Genomic DNA, 22,605 nt, shown 5'->3' on the forward strand with positions numbered 1-22,605 from the left:
TCATGGTTGAATGGGTGACAGTCCCTAGGCCTGTCCTCCCTGGGATCTCTGCTTGCCTACATCAAGGCTGTTGGGATCCAGGCTCAACTCACATAGAGTCCAGAAAAACAGGCAAGCCTCGTCCTGAGTGTGTCAGGATGAGAGGGGTATGGGAAACTCCATCAGATCCTGGCACTATGACTATAGCCATCCCACACTCCCTTCCCCAGCAGCTCCCTGTGAGTCTGTACTGAGAGAAGATGCACTGAGAATCCAGTGGTCCTTTTATTTATTTGTTTTTGGTAACAGGGATTGAACTCAGGGAAACTTAACCACTGAGCCACATCCCCAGCCCTTTTTTGTATTTTATTTATAGTCAGGGTCTCACTGAGTTACTTAGAGCCTCACTAAATTTCAGAGGCTGGCTTTGAACTTGCGATCCTCCTGTCTCAGCCTCCGAGCCACCAGGATTACAGGCGTGCTCCACTGTGCGCAGCCAGTGTGGTTCTTTTTATTTTCAATCTCTCTAGCTTCACTCCACAGAAGGCGGAGGTGAGCAAAGAGACTGCTCAGGAAAGAACAACAAAGACAAATAAACTGGCCAAGGGGCTTGTTCTATCCTCAGAGCTAATTGCTATTATGACAGAAAGTAGGCCCTAAAGCCTGGTGAGGCCCTGGGGACCAACTCTGGTATTCCCTAAGACCCCGCCCCAACGCCTCTTCTGTACTCTCAAAATATGACCGATGATGTCACTGAGGCCGCAGAAACAGAAGGTGGGTGTCCATGACATTGGTTCCTGTTGGCCCTGTGTACAGCAGGTGTGCTCCACCTTGAAGGCGGCAGAAGAAGGTGTACGAGTCATTGTGGGCTAGGAAGGTAGCCACATCCAGGCCCTCAGCAGCAGCCTGGATGGTAAGCTCAGGCATGACCCAGGCCCCAGCAGCTTCTGTGGGCCCATCCTGCCCATCGGTGCCACCACTCAAAAACAACACATCAACAGGCCCCAGTGGCCATCTTCCTAACTCTGCTCCAACACGCAGGGCCAGTTCCTGGTTCCGGCCACCCTTGCCTGAGCCGTGCAGCTGCACCGTGGGCTCACCGCCAGCTAGCAAGCAGACTGGGCCCCTAGCCTCTGCCACAGCCTCCAGAACCTCCTCCAGCTTCAGATCTGGGAGCTGGAACTCAGCTGCCAGCTCATGGAGTTTTGCATCTTCCTCCACAGAAGCACCAGCCGTGGATGAGATGAGGCGGGCTCCAGCCACTCGGGCTAGCAGTCCATAGAACTGGGCCACACTTTTCACATCACCCTGTATGGCTGTGCTCAGGACCATGGCCCGGTAGCCCAGCACCTCAGCCTGCTTCTGAGCCTCAGCCAATGCCAGCATATTAGAGCCGATGATCACATTGAGGACATGACCACAGGTGTGTGGCCCACGGGGGTCAGAGTCAGCCCGAGAGAGCACAGTCTTCACAGAACGTGGCAGGGCAGCACGAAGGCCATAGCGATTGAGGATGTGCAGGCAATCTTGCACATTGTGGGCGCTGGCCACAGTGGGGCCACTGGCAATGACCTCCACAGGGTCCCCCACCACATCTGACAGGATCAGACTCACCACCTGTGGAAGGGCCACGGGGCAAGGGTCAATCCCACCTTCTTCTCATCCCAGAGAGCATAAGAACAAACTTCCCCTTAGGTATCCATCATCTGGTACACTTCCTTGATCATATCTAACCATTCTCAGGCAGGCTCACAGAACACCTGGCCATGGGAACTCCCTCTATCCCTCTGGGGCCCCTCCCAGGCCTTCCCCCAGCCTGGTCCTGTAAACTCTCATACCAGGTCCTTGCCTGTATGCTGGTCTAGGCTTTCATGTCCCAGACACATGTAGGCAGTAGCCCAGAGCTGCCTAAGGAAGAAGCAACTCACGTACCTGGGCAGGATAGGCAGCCTGAGCCAGCCCTCCACCCTTCAGTTGTGACAAGGCCTTCCGCATGGTGTTCAGCTCCTGGATGGTGGCTCCATGGGCTGCCAGCAGCTTAGTGAGCATCTGCTTCTCCTCCAGTGTGATAGGTGGGATGGGGGAAGGCAGCAGAGCAGAGCCCCCACCTGCAGAGACACAGCCTCAGGCACAGGAGACATCCCAACCCAGGGAACCAGGCAAGCAGTGGTGGACAAGGCCACATGAGGGAATTGGTCTGGGAAGGTGGAGTTAGACTGCCCCATGAGGACAATTACCACACCCTGGCTACCAGATGTTGTCCCCTGCCATTCCCTTAGAACTTGGAACAGAGGTAAACAGCAGAAGACCAAGGAAAGAGTTGGAGACCTAGGTTCGAGCCCTGGTTGACACTGGCGCAGACAGCAACAATAGATCGAAAAGCTCTGCTGATATACCAGGTCCCGTGTTAGGTTCCCCCTCTGTACCTAATTATCATCACCCAACAATGTGAGTTGGTGTTAGGGAGGATATTGCAGCTCGGGGAAGGACAGATAACTGGCCCAAGGCCAATCAGGAGGCTCCAGGTTCCTCACTGCCTCCTTTGTTCCCAACTCCACACATTCCTCCCTTGCTCCCAACTCTTAGATCATCCCCCTTGACTGAGAGTTAATCAGATCAATCTCTCAAAAACCTGGTATTTGGAGCACCCTCCAGCCTGCTGTCCTGAGCTAACCTGAAATGAGCACAAGCAACAGGTCATCAGCTGTAAGTCCCTCAGCCAGCTGCTGGATGGCTAGTGCGGCCCGCAGTGCATCATGATCCGGTAAGTTGTTCTCTGCACCCTCAAATACTTGGACACGGCTGTGTGGTTTCAGCAACATCTCCCTGAAGAGGAATCAAATAGGAAGTAAGAGATGCAGAGGGCTCCTCTCCTCGTATCTGATTTCTCAGCTGCATAGGTGAAGGGGCATGAACAAAGATGACCACCGACACCCATCCTGGAGCCAGACCAGACATAGGAAGAAAGGTAAGCTGGTGAGGAAGGGAAGTCTGAGCCCATGTATTCCCTTCCTCCAGTTGGACAAAGGGGAGCAGCCCTCCATGCCTCCTTACTGCTTGCCGGCACATTCCATGGCAGCACGGATCCCCTTGGGAACGCTGATCACACCCTGCACAAGATGCTGGCCCAGTAGCTCCTCAGCTGCTGCTGCCATGCCCAGTACAGCCTTGCCAAAGCCCACTAGGTAGAGGTTTTGCCGCAGCTGAAAGCTCCGGTCCCGAACCTTCAGCGTTCTGCCATCAGGGTCCAAAGACAGTGCCTTTTGCAACATGGGACCTGGCTGCACGGCACCCACAGCACTCTCAAACAACTGTTGTGCATGCTCTGCCAATGCCACACCACTGGCCAGCCGGGCCATTGGAGCCCCCCAGATGAGTTGACGCAAGGGGGCTCGAACCAGACAGGGCAGGACCTGAAGGGCTGTAGCCATGCCCCACTGCTCTCAGCACCACCTTGCATCCATGGCTGCCTGGGGGAAGAAAGCATATTATGAGGCTAGAGATGGGAAGCCCCCCACAACCACCCCTCTGAGGGCTTAGGGCCAGTGGGCCCCATAGCAGCTGCTGCAAGAATGAGCCTCTGATAGCTCAAGGGGACTTCCTCAATCCCACAGCTACCTGACCTCAGTCTCCTCCTTGGATCCCAGCCCACCACCCAGCCAAGTCCTCCTCTTCTGCAGACCATACATCAGGCTTCCAGACACTCTGTCCCAAGTCCAAAGTTCCTGTTGACTGGGCCCTTCTCCTAGATCATCCCCCTTGGCTGGGGTTAATCATTCACAAAAGGAGCAATTCCTACCAGAGGGTTTCCACTCCCCCTTTTCCACCTCCAGCATTTCTAAGCCCTGGTCCAGGGGGTAACACCCACTTCTGGCACTCCAGCCTTGCTTCTTTACCATTTCTGCTGCCAGGAGGCTGTTGGTCACATCAACCGACCCTGAGTCCACTGACCTCCAACCTGCTCTCTTTCATTAGCTCATGGGACTGGGCTGGGAAGCTTGGGAATGCAGGTCTGTGTGGGGAGGCTACATGTTCATCAGTGCACTGATAGGCCAGGTCCAGAGTACATCCTCAAGGCACACAAGCTGAGGAATCCCAGCACTCAGGTAAGTCCAGCAAAGAAGACCAGGTACAAGTCAGAAGTAAAGGCTAGCTCACAGTGAAACTTAAGGAAGTCCCCAGGCACTGCTTGAGGCCACGTACTATGGAACCTGATCTGCAGGAGAGGAAAAGATGCCCTTCTACCCACAAAGCTGGACAGACCCATCCCTGCCAAAAACACCCATTCTGGCTCTGACATAGCAAAACAAGTCCTGAGTCACACCACTTGTAGCGGTGAGAGCCCAGTGGCTGAAGCAGGAAAAAGTCAGGTTCCTATCACTGAGCCCAAATATTCATTTTCCCCATTGGGCCCAGAAAGGTTTGAGGTGAAGGTCAGGGAGCAATAGAGGGGTTTTAGGACAATAAAACACCAAAGGGCTCATCTATAAAAAGACATCAATTTTTTTCATTGTTTTATATTTTGGTGCTAGAGATTGAACTCAGGGCCTCACACATGCTAAATATGCACTCTATCACTGAGCTACACTCCAATCCCTAAAAAATCACCTACTTTAATGAATAACTACCATTAATGCTGCAAGCTGATTATATCAGCAAGTGTGGAGGAGGAGAGTCAGCATTCCAGCTCTACCAACAGGTTTTCTGGGTAGCTGATGCACCTCCATTTCTCCCACTGGGACTCATTTGAAAAATGAGGTGAGATTAAAATTAACATTTGGGCTGGGCACAGTGGTACACACCTGTAATTTAGCAGCAGGAGGATGGCAAGTTCAAAGCCAACCTCAGCAACTGAGCAAGACCCTATCTCAAAAAACAGGGGTTGTAGTTGTGACTCAGTGGTAGAGCGCTTGCCTAGCATGTGAAAGGCACTGGGTTTGATCCTCAGCACCACATAAAAAAGTAAATGAATAAAATAAAGATATAAAAAAATGTTGAGAGGCCTGGGTTGTGGCTCAGTGGAGTGCTGGCCTAATGTGTAGGCACTGGGTTTGATCCTCACCACCACATAAAAATAAATAAATAAATAAACAAAATAAAGGTAGTGTGTACATCTACAACTAAAAAAGATTTATTTTAAAATGTTTAAAAAATAAAACAAAAGGCTGGGGATGGACCTAAGCAGTTAAGCACCCCTGGGGTTCAATCCCCGTTTTTAAAAAAAAAGGACGGGGGAGCTTTAGGTTGTGGCTCGCCTAGCACATGGGAGGCCCTGGGTTCGATCCTCAGCACCACATAAAAAATAAAGAAAGAAAGAGAAAGTATTGGGCCATCTACAACCAAATAAATAAATATATTTTTAAAAAGATTAAAGATTAATGCTTGCCGGGTAGAGGAGAGGTAGCCGGCTCCTCGTGGCCCAGTGATAGACAGCACCTGCCTAACAAGTGGGAAAGTCCTGAGTTTGATCCCAAGCGGTCGACCTAGCTCACCCCTCAACACCCTCAGGCTTTCTGAAGCCATCCAATGTTAACACAGAGAACACAAAACACAAGTTTATTCCATACCCAAACAATATGGCAATTTCCATACCTGTGTTACTTACATTACCTAGTTCTCAGCTTTTCCATAAATTAAGATTAACCCTGCTCCACTCCTGTGGTGAAAGGGAACACAAAGAGCACCTCCACAGAAAAACGACCGGATTTCGCCAGGGGGATCCCTGGGGCTTGCCCATCAGGCTGACTTTCATAGCCTGAGTGAACCGTATAACTATTTTCCATGCGGACAAAGGCCGAAATGACCTCAATCTTGCTACTAAATACCAGAATCCAGGGCAGGGGAACGCTCAAGGCTAAATTTGCCAGATAAAATACAGGACGTCCCGTAAAATTTGAATTTCAGATAAGTAATATTGTAGTAAAGTGTCCCACATAGTATTTGGAATATTCTTATACTAAAAATTATTAATAGTTTATCTGAGATTCAGTTTCACTGGACATCCTGAATCTTTATTTGTCAAATCCGCCAATTCTACTCAGGATAACAGCATCGTAATCCCAGGAAGTTCTAGTTCAAAATACAAAAAAAAACCAGAACGATCAGCGTTGACTCCTCCCCGGCACCAGGTGGGACTGCCAATTCCGGTTTTCGCTGCCCGCAGATGACTCGGAAGTGACGTCATCCCGAAGTCGCGGCCCGGAGCCTTCACAAGGGAAATACCTGCTGTGTAATGCCAGTAGTGACGCGAAGAATAAGGGCCAGCTACTGTAGACCTGCCCTCAACTATACTCGGGACTGCCTCGGAAGGTCATGTGTGCTCCAGCCGCAAGGACTTACCATTCCACAGCTACGGGCCCAGCTTCCAGCGCTGGAGACCGGAAGTACTCGCGGGTGGGCGGAACGGAGTCCGGAAGTGGGAATGAGGGACGCGTATTTGGTAAGGTTGTGACTCTGCTCGGACCGGATGCCCTGAAAAGATGCTTACGGGACACCAAGTCTTCGTCTTTGCCTTGAGTTCTCAATGGATTTCAGTTATACGTCCCCATTTTTTTACCTTGTAGGATGTAATCAGTGATTAAATATATTCTAAACTCTTGTTAGGAGCCAGGTATCGAGCTGGGCAAATGGACAGAATCGCTACTTTCCCCCAACCCACCCCTTGGAGCCCCGCCCCGCCGATGGCTATGATCCCACAACTCGTTGGCGTTTCCCCTGTGTAAAATGACTACTCTGCTTTCAAGGAAATAAGAAGAAGAAAAAAAAAACAGTTTATCCTGAGTCAAATATGAATGACCATGGCCTGGGAACAGGGATTCAAATTACATTAAATTGGCATATGCCCCTGTGAAAGAGGTAGTGTGAGCTACTGAGGATGGAGTACAGAGCCTCTCGTGTGGTAGATAGGCACACTACCGCTGAGCTTTGTCCCCGGGCTTTTTTTTTTTTTAATTATATATGACAGCAGAATGCATTATAATTCATATTACACATATAGAACACAATTTTTCATATCTCTAGTTGTGCACAAAGTAGAGTCACACCATTCTTGTCTTAATGTACTTTATACATGTCTTCATACATACATGTACATGTACAGGGTAGTGATGTCCATAGCATTCCACCTTCTTTCCTACCCCCATTCCCCCTCCCTTCCCCTCCCTCCGCTTTGCCCTCTATAGAGTTCATCTAATCCTCCCATGCCCCCCACCCCCAACCCCATTATGAATCAGCATCCTTATATCAGAGAAAATTCGGCATTTGGTGGTTTTTTTTTTAAATTGGCTAACTTCACTTAGCATTATATTCTCCAACTCCATCCATTTACCTCCAAATACCATGATTTTATTCTCTTTTAATGCTGAATAATATTCCATTGTGTATATATACTACATTTTCTTTTTTTTTTTTAAAGAGAAAGAGAGAGAGAGAATTTTAGTGTTTATTTTTTAGTTTTTGGTGGACACAACATCTTTGTATGTGGTGCTGAGGATGGAACCCAGGTCGCACGCATGCCAGGCGGGCGAGCTACCGCTTGAGCCACATCCCTAGCCCACCACATTTTCTTTATCCATTCATCTACTGAAGGGCATCTAGGTTGGTTTAGTTATTGTGAATTGTGCTGCTATAAACATTACTCTGGCTGTGTCCCTGTAGTATTCTGTTTTTAAGTCCTTTGAGTATAGACAGAGGGGTGGGATAGCTGGGTCAAATGGTGGTTCCATTCCTAGTTTTCCAAGGATTCTCCATATTGCTTTCTATATTGGTTGCACCAATTTACAGTCCCACCAGCAATGTATGAATGTGCCTTTTTCCCCACATCCTCGCCAACACTTTTTGTTTTTGTATTCTTGATAGCTGCCATTCTGACTGGGGTGAGATGAAATCTTAGAGCAGTTTTGATTTGCATTTCTCTAATTGCTTTTTTTTTTTTTGAGGAGGGTTATTAAACTCAGAAGCGTTTAACCACTTGGCAACATCCCCACCCCTTTGTATTTTTGAGAGAACATCTCACTAAGTTGCTTAGGTTCTCCCTAATTTGCCCAACTCAGCCTCCAACTTCCTGTCCTCCTGCCCTGCCTCCTGAGTACGTTATGGGTGTGCACCACCACTCCCAGCTCAGATTTTATCTTCTAGCATTCTTAGCTTTAAGGTTGGTGGAAGCTAGAAATAATATATTCCAAAAAGTTTATTAGTTACAAGGATATTAGGTCAGATAAAAAGTTAAGGTAAATGGCTAGTAAAGAATTTAAAATAGCCCAAGATAATTTTGACTCTTTTTTTTTTTAAGAGAGAGAGAGAGAGAGAATTTCAATATTTATTTTTTATTTATTTATTTTTTTTTTTTGCGGACACAACATCTTTGTTTTTTTTATATGTGGTGCTGAGGATCAAACCCGGGCCACACGCATGCCAGGCGAGCGTGCTACCACTCGAGCCACATCCCCAGTCTCTAATTTTGACTCTTGATGTACAACATTTCATCTCTCCACAATCACTATGTCCTACTTAGCCAAGATCAAGCAGTCTGAAGGATTTATTTCTATTTTTATTTATTTATTTTTTTCGGTACCGGGGATTGAACTCAGGAGCACTGGGCCACTGAGTGACATCCCCAGCCTATTTTATATTTTATTTAGAGACAGGGTCTCACATAGTTGTTCAGCCTCCCAAGCCACTGGGTTTATAGGCATGCACCATCATACCTGGCTGAAGGATCTTTAATATAGATGCAACTTCTCCAGAAAACTTCAGTTCACACCCCATAACCTCCATGGACCACCAAATACAAGTTTGGCTCAGCAAGAGATTGATGTTCCTTGATCTAATCCTCAAACAAGCACACTGTGTGTATCACAAATGACCCTGGATCCTCCTTATTGCCCCTGCTCTTTCTCACCTGCCTTGAGCCTAGCTATCTGACTCCTCCCCACATTTGTTAAGTCAAGTCTTGACCATACTGCAAAAACACAAAAAAGAACACACTTTTTTACTGATGAAGATGAGGGAAGGAGTTGCATAACAAATTGCATGGCATATTTCCTTAAAATATTGAAACCTATTTATCTCCACCTGCTAAGCTTTGGCCATTGCTACATCTCTCCATAGGAGTTGAAACCATTCTCTGTCCTTGTCATGAACTACACACACACACACACACACACACACACACACTTCCAGCTCTCTCCCTGTTTTTATTTCCCTTTATAAGAGAGGACATTTTATTCCTTCTCCCAAATGATTCCCCACTCCATCACCAAAATAAGAGAACTTCAGGAGGACCTACTCTTTTCAATGTGAGGGGAGACTGTAAATACTTTAAATTTCATAGTTTTTCCTTGCTTACAGTAAGCTGTCTTTATCCATCCATGCATGTATTCATTTCTCCATCATTCAACAGACATTTCCTCAGTACCTTTATATGAACCAATTGCTGTAGCTACTGGGAAGAGTAAGAAGTGGTTCTGCTTTTCTGATTATATTTCTGCACTGCTACTGAGAGTTTAAATTTGTATACCTCTCATTAGTTAGTGATAGAAATTCCCTTAAACAGACACCATTTACTGTGCCAGTTCTATTCTGTCACAGTGTAAGCAGGAGACTGTACCCATTTGTTAATTTCCCATTGCCATCTGAAGCTACTCCAAAGATGCACTTTACAACAGCAAGGTTTCTGTGCTCACTGGACTGTGAGCTCCTGCAAGGTAGTGACTTGATCTAATTCATATATGTATTTCTTCTTCCCTGCATTTGAGCAGATATAAATAGAGCCTGGAATTTCTGTTTTCATTTTTAAAAATGAATTAACAGGTGAACAGGGGAAGGATTCAGCTGAAAAGTGGAAAGGATTTCTCAAAAGGAAAAGAGGTAGTGGTGAGTGGAAGTAATGAAGCAACGGAATTTAGGACCAAGAAAACAAGGCTTCTGGTGGGCATGATGACACACAACTATAATCCTAGTGGCTCAGGAAGCTGAGGCAGAAGGATCCCAGGTTCAAAGCTAGCCTCAGCAACTTGTGAGGTTGTAAGCAACCTAGTGAGACCCTGTCTCAAATTTTTAAAAAATAAATAAAAAGGTCTGGAGATATGGCTCAGTGGTTAAGCACCCTTGGGATCAATTTCTGCTACCAAAAAAAGAAGGGGAAAGAAAACAAGGCTTCTCAGAACACTTGCACATAGCTTGATAGTAGGAATAAATATTTGACTACAGACTTTCTAGAGTGCACTTTGGCAATAAGTATCAATATAAAAAATGGGACAGGCAATTTCACTCCATGGAAATAATTGGGCATGTGGACAAAGATGGTATAGGAAAGATTTTTTCTTTGCCTTCTTAGGTTCTGCTACTGGGGCCCTGTAGATTAAACTGTCCAAAAAAAAGTAATAAGAGAAATGGGTTTATTTCATATGCACATGGAAAGCCTTGTCAAAATGAAATGAAAACTCCATAGGAATGGTAAGACTTGAGATCTTATATATTATTTATTTATTTATTTTTTTTTTTTTTAAATTTTAATATTTATTTTTTAGGTTTCGGCGGACACAACATCTTTGTTTGTATGTGGTGCTGAGGATCGAACCCGGGCCGCACGCATGCCAGGTGAGCGCGCTACCGCTTGAGCCACATCCCCAGCCCCTTATATATTATTTATAACAAGGAATGATAATTTGTGGAGACTTAACAAAACTAAAAGGGACTTGAGCTTTTAGGATCAGTTAATTGTGGGATACTAAATATATGTGGAACACTGATGGAAGATAAGCATTATTTTACTAAGGTTTGTTTGTACAGATTCATCTCTGAATCCACTGCCTGTCTCCAGTGCTAAGCATATTCTCTTCCTGCTATGGGAGGATACCTTTCTCATGGGAAATTTATATCCCACTTTTAGGTTAAAAATGGGGAAGGCAGGAGGTCCTTCCAACATCTACTGTTTCCCAAATTCCTTCATCTCAAAATAAGTCTTATGCCAAAGTCGCATGTTTTTAAGTGGTATAATCTGATCCGCTTCAATGGACATGAAGAGATATCCACTTAGAGTTTTCATGAATGTAAAGCAATCTAAATAGACACTGATAAGAGAATTTATATAAAGAATTTATAGTATTTCTAAACAGACATTAAAAATAATAACCAGGGCTAGGATGTGGCTCAAGCGGTAGGTAGCGCACTCACCTGGCACGCGCGGGGCGCTGGGTTCCATCCTCAGCACCACATAAAAATAAAATAAAGATGTTGTGTCCACCAAGAACTAAAAAATAAATAAATAAATAAATAATAATAATAATAATAACCAACCATGGTGGCACATGTGTTGTAATCCTAGTCCAGAGGCAAAGACAGGAGGATTGCAAGTTCGAGGCCAGCCTCAGGAACCAAGGGAGGCCCTAATCAACTTAGGGAGACCCTGTCTCAAATTTTTTTAATATTTATTTTTTAGCTTTAGGTGGATACAATATCTTTATTTTATTTTTATGTGGTGCTGAGGATCGAACCCAGTGCCTCACATATGCTAGGCGAGCACTCTACCACTTGAGCCACAACCCCAGCCCCCTTTTTTTTATTTTAAAAAGGGATGAGGATGTGGTTCAGTGATTAAGCAACCCTGGGTTCAATCTCTATTACCCCAAAATTAATTAATTAATTAAATTTAAAAGTAAAAAAGGACTAGGAATGGGTTCAGTGGTAAAATGCCCCTGGGTTAAATCCCCAGTCCCTCCAGCTAATAATAATAATAACAACAACAACATACATGTGTTTTGGGTTTTGTTTTTCTGTATTGGGGGTTGAATCCTCAGGGCCTTAGACATGTTAGGTAACTGCTCTACTGAGCTGCATCCCCAGACTTTTTCTTTTTGTTTGTTTCGAGACAGGATCTCTGGTCTCTGCAAGTGCCAAGGCTGACCTCAAATTTGTAATCCTACTGCCCTCAGACTCCTGAGTAGCTGGAACTACAAACGTGGTGGTACTTTCTTGAGATGCTGTTTTATAAGGGAAGCTGATGGCGCTATTGTGAAAGAGAGCCCCTCAGAAGCCTTCTCAGTGTGGGGAAGAGGTCTCAGGTGTTGCCCCCACCACCAGGTGAGGAGAGGCCTGAGATGATGAGCTGGCAAGGTAGCCTGTCAGAAGAGGGGTAGGAGGAAGGAAAAAGGGCAAGGGTATGGGTAGCTGGGGTACTCAGAGACTTCCCCAGAAAATAAAACAGGACAGAATGGAATTCGGGGGAAGGAAGGAAGTTTCAGGAAGCAGATGCCCTAGCCCACCCTTGGTGGCAACTGACATGTGCTGGGTGACTCTTCCCAGGCACCTTGGCAATGCTCCTGGCCCAGGCCATAGGGGCCTTGCACCTATTGGACCAGTCTGGTTCCTGGGCCCTCTTGCTGCCTGTGGGTGTGTGCTCCCCAGCAGTTCCACATTGCATGGGAGAGAATTAAGTTGTTTATCTCTAAGGGATCCTGACCAGAAACAGAGGGACCTCTGGGTCCTAGAAGAAGGAAAATCCATGATGTCTGCCCAACACCCAGGGAGTTGTTATAAAGTATTGTCTTCCTTCAGCCATTCTTTCCAGAAGATCATCTCCCCAGCCCTTTTAAGCCACTCCTAGAATCTTCTGGAGGAGGCTCAAGAAGGATATATCTGAAGAGATTTATACCCTTATCTGGAGTAGTAAGTGTTGTTTTGTTTTGGTTCATTTGTTTTTGGTTTTTGCTGAGGATTGAACCCAGGCATGCTCTACTGAGCTATATGTCCCCAGCACTTTGTTTATTTATTTATTTTTGGTACTGTGGATTGAACCAGGGGTACTTAACCACTGAGTCACATCCCCATCCCTTTTTATTTTTTATTTTGAGACAGGGTCTCACTAAGTTGCTTAGGCCTTCACCAAATTGCTGGGGCTGGTCTTGAACTTGCCATCCTCCTGCATCAGCCTCCCAAGCCACTGGGATTACAAGTGTGCCCCACACAACCAGCTTTGTTTTTTCATGATGAGGCTAGCCAAATTTCTGAGGCTGGCCTCAAACTTGCCATCTTCCTGCCTGTTAGGATGGCCTTGGGCCTGAGCCTAATTAACTCCATTTTAAAAACTCCATTTTGAAACCAGTTTCACTAGGCACACTCACAGAGCCCTCCAGTATGGCCTCAAACAAGTTGCTTCCCCTCTCCCTAATAAACAGAGTGAAGCCCCTGGCAGGCTGTCCTCCTCTGATAAGAGGGAAAATTGAGAAGATCAGGGTGGAGACCACCAGACCAGATGTTTCTGACCCCAGGGTAAATGATGTCACTGAGAAATTCAGTGGTAGCTGATAAGGATTGAAAGGGGGGTCAAACCCCCTAAAATTTAGTATAAATGATAAAGCAAATGAACAGGGATTCGGCCAGCCGAAACAAGGATGCACTCGAGCTGGAGAGCCTGATGAGGACCTGACATCCCATCACTTGTCATCCTTTCCTGAGCCTCTGCATGATCCTCACTGCTGTCAAACTCTACTGCCTCGTCTAGACTTTGGTGTGAGCTGCAACTCCTCCCTACAACCCCCTCCTCGACCGGGTGTCCACTCCACACCAGGAAAAGCCTGCCTTGGTTCCGGACCTGATCACAGTGGTCTAAGTGAGTGTGCATCTGCTGGACTTAAAGCCTAAGGCTTAAGACTTTTGAACTTAGCATGCAGAGAGAATGTCTGTCTTTAGCTTATCATGATTAAGTGTGTTTTCAGTGCTTAGAATTAATCTAGAATTGTGTGCTGTGAATTAATTAATCTTGAATTGTTTGCTGTGAATTGATTATGTCTATGGCAGTGCCTAACATTCAGGATTGTCCTTTTCTTGATTAAGAACCTATAGAGTGAAACTGTACTGAGTAATTTGAGTGAATAAAGCATTGAAAGGGGCAGGAGCACATGGACATTCTTTATTTCTCCTCTCAATTGCATATGTCGCAATTTTGCCCCCTTGCGACACTGCCTCTGCATCCCCAGTGGCTGGGATTACAGGCAAGTGCCACTGCACTCAGCTAAAGTAGTTCTTTGGGGTCTTCTGTTTGAGGGCTTCCTCCTATCTCTTCAGGCTCATTTCCTATGTATGCTCATATGTCTTTATTTCCAAGCGACTTTAACCAACAGTCCTCGCAGAGTTCCTTGAGGAAAAACTTTAAAATAGTTTTCAATTTTTGTTTTCTTTTATGTTGAGGTGTGCTTTTTAAAAATCATCATGGAATTGGAGAAAACTAACATTCTCTGGCCTAATGTGAAAGACTCCAATTAAAATCCTGTCTCTGAGCCAAGAGCGGTGGCACACACCTGAAATCCTAGTGATTTGGACTGTAAGTTCAAGATCTTCCTTAGCAATTTAGCAAGTCCCAAAGCAACTTAGTGTAACCCTGTCTCAAAATACAAACATAGAAGGGCTGAGGATATGGCTCAGTAGTAACACATTCTGAATTCAATCCCCAATACCAAAAAAAACAAAAAAAAATCTGTCTCTGTGTTATAGGCCCAAAGTATAAAGCACTGGAAATTTTGGGTTGTATGTTTTGTGATACTAGACATTGAACCCAGATGCATTGTACCACTGTAGCCCAACCCTTTTTATTTTGAGACAGGGTCTTGCTGAGCCCTCAAATTTTCAATGCTTCTCCTTCAGCCTCCTAAGTTGCTAGGATTACAGGTATGCACCCCTACACCTGGCTACCACTGGAAATTTTAAACAAGTTGTCATAAGGGACACCAAGCAATGAAAAAGGCAGAGGGTAGGAGGTTTGTAGAACACAATCTCTTTCAGTGTAAAGACTTTCTATAGCATCTCTACTGACAACTTTTATTTTTTATGGTTTATTTTGAGACAGGATCTCATTAAGTCCTTAGGGCCTTGATAAATTGCTGAGGTTGGTCTCAAGCTTTCGATCCTCCTGTCTCAGCCTCCCATGTTTCTGGGATTACAGGCATGAGCTACTGTGCTCATATCCTCAGCCCTTTTCATTTTTTTATTTTGAGACAGTCCAGACTGGCTGGAACTTGTGATCTAACATATCAGCTATGTGTAGCTGTGACTAAAATATCCAGCAAGAACAACTTAGAGGAAGGAAAGTTTATTTTGACTCATAGTTCCAGAGGTTTATTCCATGGTCAACTAAGTCCATTGCTCTAGACTCAAAACATCATGGTAGAAGGCCTTGGTAGACAGGAAGTGGCTACAGGGATTGAACCCAGGGGTGCTTAACTAGACTCAGATTCCCCAGTCCTTTTTGCTTTTTATTTTGAGACAGAGTCTCCCTAATTGCTTAAGGCCTCACCAAGTTACTGAGGCTGACCTCAAATTTGTAATCCTCCTGCCTTGGTCTCCTGAGTCTCTCACATTACAGGCATGCACCACAGTACCTGGCTAGGGTTTGTTGATCAATAGGAAAGGGGTGAGAAAGGGGATTATGGTCAAGATTTCTAAGGCTGGGCAAATGGCAGTTTCATGAATAAATGGTATATGACCTGGTGCAGTGGCTGTCACCTGTAATCCTAGCTACTCGGGAGAATGAATGAAGCACTGGAAAATTTTAGTTGTTTGTTTTGTGATACTGGAGATTGAACCCGGATGCATTGTACCACTGTACCCCAATCCAGAGGACTGCAAGTTCAAGGCTGGTCTCAGGAATTTAGGGAAATCCTGTCTCAAAAAATAAAAAGGGAAGCTGGGTGCAGTGGCACTCATCTGTAATCCTGATGAATCTAACCTAATTCTATCCTAAGATTGGGAGCCATCTCGTCACAAAGTTATGAAAAGTTCATTTCTGTTTTACTAAGATTTCTATTTGGCCTGACCATACTCTGAGGGCTAATCTTGTTTGGAATTCTTGCTCATGCTCAAAACTCACCCATGCCTAGTTCTCCTTAACCAGATAATAACCCTCCCTGAAACCTTAGCAGTACCTCATAAATTCTGATGTTGGAATCTCAATTTACTCCCTACCTTGAAATGTTAAGCCATGTAGATTATTAGCCTGCTATCTGCCTTTGTATTATTCTTGCCAGAACCCTGTTAGCTATAAGTCCCCAAGATACCCCCCTTTGTAACTGTTATGCTCGAATTCGGGACCTCCAAAAGATCACCAGAGACCAAGATCAATATAAGCAGCAAAGAGGAGTTTATTGCAAGCTAGCTCGGTCCTCAGTGCACACAGCAACTGGTGACGCTGAGAGGCCCCAAGCCCAGGGTTTGCAGCAGTTTTATACACTCTTTAGGGAAGGCAGGGACTTCAAGTACATCATAGCATCTCTTAGCAAACCATCACCCTCGGCAGGAAAATCATAAAACAACTCTAAAACATGATTAGCACATTCACTGGCGGGAACAAGTTGGGTAGGGGTGATTGGTTAGTACAAGAGGGGGATTCATTTGAACTGATTGGTTTAAGCCACGAGGGATGTACGTGTTGAACTACATGGTTTTCCAACATGTTATCAACCACCATAAACTACTGGGAGGGTCATCTTGCATCCAGGTATTTTCTCTGTCTCATGCTGATTGGTGGTCGCTAGGGGGTTGCTATGGGTCCTCACCTACCCTGACTGAGTCAGGGACACCTGGCTCTGCAGATCTCTCCAGTTATTTGTAGATAAACAACTCAGCAGGGTGGGTCTGTGCCTAGGAGTGCTCTGTGGGTCTTTCAAAGAACAAGGGTCACGCCCCCTTCCCTGGACAGGCCTTGCTCTGAGGTAGAGGCTGGTTTCTCATAACATTTTGTGCTATAAAACCTTTTTCCTAGAGAGCTGGGGGGGTTGGCCTCAGGCCCTGCATTTTGGGTGAGGCAGCCGCTGGCCAGTTCTCTCTTGTGTACACAATATAAGCTTGCTTTAATTTGGCTTAAAATTGGAGTCGGTGGTCTTTGTGTCATGGTTCAAAAATCTCTGTGGCTCAGGAGGCTGAGTCAAAGCCAGCCTCAGCAAAAGCTAGGTGCTAAGCAACTCAGTGAGATCTCCAAGTAAAATACAAAATAGGGCTGGGCATGTGGCTCTGTGGTTGAGGGTGCCTGAATTCCATCCTCAGTACCCATCAAAAAAAAAAAAAAGCGTAAAAAAATAAAAAGGGCTTGGAATGTATGTAGCTCGGTGGTAGAATGCCTCTGGGTTCTATCCCCAGTACTGCAAAAATAATAAGTAAATAAGCCCCATATGTTTTCTTCCTCTTTAGATTAAGTATGGTCCCAAGCCAGTAGCATTAGCATCATGTGGAAACTTGATGGATATGCAAACTGTGAGGCCCCACCCTAGACCTAATGAATCAGAAATTTTGGTATAGAAATTAAAAAGCTCTCCAGGTGATTCTAAAGCACTTCAAATTTGAGAACCACTGCTTTGGATTCTGCTCTGGAGATTACCCAACACATTGTTTTCTTTTTCTTTTTTTCTTTTTGCAGTACTGGCTAAGGAACTCGGGGTTTCCTGAAGGCACTCCACCACTAAGCCACTGAGCTACACCCCCAACCCTACCTTCCTATTCTTTTTTTATATATATATATATATATATATATATATATATATATATATATATATATATATACACACACACACACATACTGAGGATTGAACCATGGGATGCTCTACCACCAAGTTCCCCCCATCAGACCTTATTTATTTATTTATTTATTTTGAGACACAGTCTCACTAAATTGACAAGACTGGTCTCAAACTTGCAGTCCCCTCTCATGATAGACAAAGATGTGATTTATGCAGTTGAGGGGGAGAAATAAAGAATGTCCATACTCTTCTGCCCTCTTCAATGTTTTGTTCACTCAGATCACTCAATACAATTTCACTCTATAGGTTCTTAATCAAGAAAATGACAAATCTTAATGCTGGGCACTACAGACACTGCAATAGGCACAATTAATTCAAAGCAAACAATTCTAAGTTAACTCTAAGCACTGCAAACATACTTAATCATGACAGATCTATTATAGACATCCCACTCTGCATGCTAAGTTTAAGTGCTAGATCTAAAGTCTTTATATATTAGCTGTTGATGAACCTTTGTTTTATTTACTTATATATGGTGCTGAGAATTGAACTCAGTGCCTCACATATGCTAGGCTAGCACTCTACCACTAAGCTACAACCCCAGCCCTAGATCTAAAGTCGTAAGTCCAGCAGATGACACTCAGACCACAGCGATCAAGTCTGGAACCCACAGAATCTTCTCCTGGTGTGAAGTTGAAGGCTGGTTGAGGAGACTGTCATAAGGGGACATCACCATTCTCACCAGAGTCAAGAGGCTGCTGTAGAGTTTGAGAGTGGTGAGAATGATGCAGAGGATTAGGCAGATGATGAGAAGAGTTGGGATGCCAGTCCAGGTCCTCATCAGGCTCTCTGGCATGTGTGCATCAGTATCAACTGATTCAAATGTCTATTCATTTGCTCCATTATTTATAGTAAATTTGGGGGCTTCTGCACACCTTTTTGGTCCCTATCAGCTGTTACCAGGTTTGTTAGTGACATCTTACATCTTAGAGTCAGGACATATAGTCTGGTGGTTTCTGCCCTGATATTACCCTTCTAACTCTTATCAGGGTTAAGGCAAATGACATGTTTATATCAAGTGACTTCACTCTGACTCTAATCAGAGTTGTGGAAAGTGCTCGATAACATATTGGAGGGTTCTGTAGACTTGTGCCTGGTGAGACACAGGTTTATTTTAAAATGGAGTTGCTTAGGCTAAGGCCATCTTTACATCCCCCTGCCTCAGCCTCCCAAATTACTGGGATTACAGGCATGCACCATGAAGCCTGGCTCTACCTTCCTATTCTTTTTTTTTTTAATATTTATTTTTTAGTTGTAGTTAGACACAATGCCTTTATTTTATTTATATGTGGTGCTGAGGATCAAACCCAGGGCCTTGCACATGCCAGGCAAGCTCTCTACTGCTGAGCCACAATCCCAGCCCCATCTACCTTCCTATTCTTAAAGGGCCATACAGTGACTTTTAGGTTTTGGCAGTTATAGGGTCTTTAAAAAAAAAACAAAAACAAAAACAACTTCAAACACACATTTACATGAACTGTTTTACAGCTTGCCCTGTTTTGTTTTGTTTTAGTCATATATGAAGACATAGGGTCTTTTTTGCACTTCTTAGCTCTGCAAAAGCAGCCCCAGAAAATGATACGAGTATGGTTACTGTTAGCACAAAAGGATCTGCCTCTTATGGACCCACTTTCATGGTGGAAAATGAGCCACTGGCCAAAGGAGGAGTCTGGGTTTATATTGGTTATACTGAGAGGTGACTTAATTAGTGAGTGTGTCAGTTTGGTCACTCAGGAATTTGGCGTCTGTTTTACTAATTATTGAGTGTGTCAGTTAGAGCACTCAGGAATTGGGAGTTTTTTATTTTTACTGGGCAAGGTGGAGGGTCAGGGGTCTGTGACCAGCATCTGGAAAGGATTTATTCTGGGAGCAATCAATGCTTAAGTCTCTTCGCATTCTAGTTTTGATGTCCTTCTCCCCAGGACTTGCTTTGTCACCAGGAAAGAATGTATTGGGAAAGGATCCATGCTTTCAATGTATGACTTTCTTTTTCACTCCCTTTTTTCCAGGCCCCAATATTTGGGGTTTTTCATTTTTCCATATCCAACAGTTACTTTACAACATTATTTTACTATAGGAAATTTATATTTCATATAATTTTCATGTCATGAAATATTATTTAAAGTTTTTTGACTATTTAAAAATTTTTAACTTGTGAGACAAAAAAAAAAAAGAAAAAAAAAGGCACTGTGGCTGGGGTTGTGGCTCAGAGGAAGAGCCCTCACCTAGCATGTGTGAGGCCCTGGGTTTAATCCTCAGCGCCACATAAAAACAAAATAAAGGTATTGTGTCAACCTACAACTAAAAAATAAATGTTTAAAAGAAAAAAAGGCATTAGGCTGGAGTTGGCCTTTGGGCAGCTCACCCTTAGTTGAGAAACACAACAAAACTGGAGCCAGTCTAGGACAAAGTGGCAGGGGAAGCACTATCTAGTACCTATTATAGATTTATGTAGGCCATCTGAGAGCTGTTATTGATATTATGTTTCCTATTTTGTGTATTAAGATAAACAGCAATTAGTAGTGGTAAAAAAAAATTAAGTTTATATTTCAAAGTTCTGGAGGCTGGGAAATCCAGGATCAATGCACCAGCAGGATTGAAGTCTCGTGATAGCCTTCTCTTGGCTTCCAAGGTGGCAACTTGTTGTCTCATCTTCCAGAGAGGACAAACTGTGACCTCACATGGTAGAAGGTGGAAGGACAAAACTGGGCATGGTGGTGCTTACCTATAATCCCAGTGTTGTAGGGACAGATGAGGCAAGGCACCGAAATAGCAGGAAACAGTTTTATTTGGCTTCAGCCAGGTTCAGAGGGTACAGCTTTCACTGTAATCAATTAATCCCCTGAACCCTGAGTTCAGGTAGTTTCAGAAATTTATACCTAGCATGTAAGGGGAGGGGCTCAGAAGTTCACAGTCTGCAGAAGTTCACTTAAAGGAGCTTTTTCTTTCACTGTTCTGGGCAAGTTAACCTTTAGGGACAACACCTGAGAAGGGGAGAGCTTCTTCTCCCCTTTCTTTTCTCCCCCTGCCAGCCATTACCATGGAGCCCAATTGTTAACTTCTCATATCTTAGAAATGTAGACCTCTCTGTGAAGCTCCAGCTCAAGGCCAGAGACCTTGTTAAAGGATCTGTCTTTTTTTAAAATCACATTTTGCATTTGCAAACACACTTCCACAAACTATTATACTGGATAAATGTTTGTGAAAATCTAATAAAGGGGCATTCAGCACCTGGAGTGCTAATTTCTTCAAGGCCAGTGGCTGAGTAAAATAGAGCAACAGGAAAATAGGAAGTTTACCTACATTGGAACTTTTTTGTAGAGACTTTTGCTGAGGGTCCTAAAATTAATTATGGTGAAGATTTCTGGAGAAGCTTAGTTAAGATTTTCTGTGGAGGAAGGGGTGCCACTATACCAGTGAGTCAGGAAGCTGAGGCAGGAAGATTGCAAGTTTGAGGCCAACCTCAGCAACTTAGCAAAGCTGAAACTTAGTGAGATCCTGTCTCAAAATAAAAAATTAGAAGAGCTGGGGTGTGGCTTGGTAGTTATGTGAGGGGACAGAAAGATGAGAATGGTGGGAACACGAGGTTAAGAGAATAATTCTATAAAATGTACTCACTATGCTAACCCCTACTTGCTTTCTTTTCCAAGAAGCAATTTATCTGCAACTGCCTGGCCTAAAAGAATATGTCACATTCCTCAGCAAACTACCTGTTATCTGCAAGGAAATTCAGGCAGGAAATAACATTGATAAGAGGAACCCAGTTACTTTGAAAGGAGAGACTTTTGTGACCCTTTTCACACACCAGATCCCAGAAGATAAGGATAATTCCTCCTAACCATAAAACCTATAAAAATGATTAAGAATCCACTTAGAACTGCTCAGCATAAACCAAGGTGACATAGAGTTGTTATGGCAGTGGGGACTTGAAACCTGATGTCATCTTGCTGTCAGTCAAAAGTCAAGAGGTTGGGCTGGCATTGTGGCTCAGTGGTAGAGCACTAACCTAGCACACATGAAGTATTGGGTTCAATCCTCAGCACCACATAAAAATAAATAAATAAAATAAAGGTATTGTGTCCATCTACAACTAAAAACAATGTTTAAAAAAAAAAAAGTCAAGACCTGGATCTCAGCATACTCTCTGGAAACTTCCCTGGAATCCCCAATGTAACTGGAGTGCAGGAGAGGCATATTGTCCCTCTTCTCTCTGAAAAGACCCACTCTTTCCCTGAGAATGTCCTCTTTCCTTTTTCCTATCCCTACAATAAACTCATTCCTGTTATTCTGAAGATATCTTTTACATCTTTCTGACTTGATCCCAAGAATCAGGGTTTGAAGAAGGAGTCTTCATATTGCCTCAGTTTCCCCAGAGGCCCTCAGCTTTGTGACAGTTAAGCACCTTTGGATTCAATCCCCAGTACCAAGAGAAAAAGAAAAAAAAAAAGTAGAAGGGTAAAAGGTACCAAACACTGTTTGAATAATTTTTTTAAATAAAGTGTCTTTTTTTTTTCAGTTGAATGTGGACACAATATCTTTTATTTGTTTATTTATTTTTTTATGTGGTGCTGAGGATGGAACCCAGGGCCCCACGCATGTGAGGCAAGTGCTCCACCACTGAGCCACAATCCCAGCCCTAACGTGTCTTTTTTTGTTTTTGTTTTCAGTACCAGGTATTGAACCCAGAGGCACTAAACCATTGAGCTACATCCTAGCCCTTTTTTGTATTTTATTTAGAGTCAGGGTCTCACTGAGTTGCTGAAGCTGGCTTTGAACTTTCAATCCTTAGCTTCCTGAGCTGCTGGGATTGTAGGCATGCACCACCATGCCATGGCTACAAAAGGTCTTAACCTTGTTCTCTTTTTTTTTTTTTTTAATATTTATTTTTCAATTTTTGGCGGACACAACATCTTTATTTGTATGTGATGCTGGGGATCGAACCCGGGCCGCACGCATGCCAGTGACCTACCGCTTGAGCCAAATTCCCAGCCCCTTAACATTGTTCTCATAACTTATTCACCTCCTACAGGTCCTATCTCTTAATACCATTGCTGTGCAGATT

General features: G+C 44.2%; 1 protein-coding gene and 1 long non-coding RNA gene across 7 annotated transcripts in view; one reads left to right on the forward strand and one right to left on the reverse strand.

Annotated features, from left to right (window-relative positions):
- Positions 1 to 251: 251 nt before the first annotated feature.
- The window catches only part of Glyctk (glycerate kinase), a 264,580-nt gene continuing 242,226 nt past the window's right edge, over positions 252 to 22,605 (reverse strand). The window contains exons 1-5 of one of the 6 annotated variants that reach the window (XM_046431797.2): positions 6,319 to 6,343; positions 3,034 to 3,449; positions 2,654 to 2,805; positions 1,912 to 2,087; positions 252 to 1,596 (exon numbers count right to left, since the gene is read on the reverse strand). In XM_046431797.2, coding sequence (XP_046287753.1) covers positions 730 to 1,596; positions 1,912 to 2,087; positions 2,654 to 2,805; positions 3,034 to 3,410 — 1,572 coding nt within the window. In that variant the 5' untranslated portion in view covers positions 3,411 to 3,449; positions 6,319 to 6,343 and the 3' untranslated portion in view covers positions 252 to 729. Of the gene's footprint in view, positions 1,597 to 1,911; positions 2,088 to 2,653; positions 2,806 to 3,033; positions 3,450 to 3,597; positions 3,776 to 6,318; positions 6,344 to 22,605 lie in introns of those variants that run through there. The other 5 variants (XM_046431796.2, XM_046431793.2, XM_046431794.2 and 2 more) reach the window with 5 other exon arrangements.
- On the forward strand, positions 3,805 to 6,788 carry LOC124084492 (uncharacterized). The gene is made up of 2 exons (XR_006849117.2): positions 3,805 to 4,085; positions 6,108 to 6,788. It is a non-coding gene; the product is annotated as an uncharacterized LOC124084492 (long non-coding RNA).

This window comes from Marmota monax, unplaced genomic scaffold (genome assembly GCF_021218885.2).
Source record: "Marmota monax isolate L192 unplaced genomic scaffold, Marmota_monax_Labrador192_F-V1.1 WCK01_AAM20220418_F8-fsc00022, whole genome shotgun sequence".
NCBI classification, from domain to species: Eukaryota; Metazoa; Chordata; class Mammalia; order Rodentia; family Sciuridae; genus Marmota; species Marmota monax.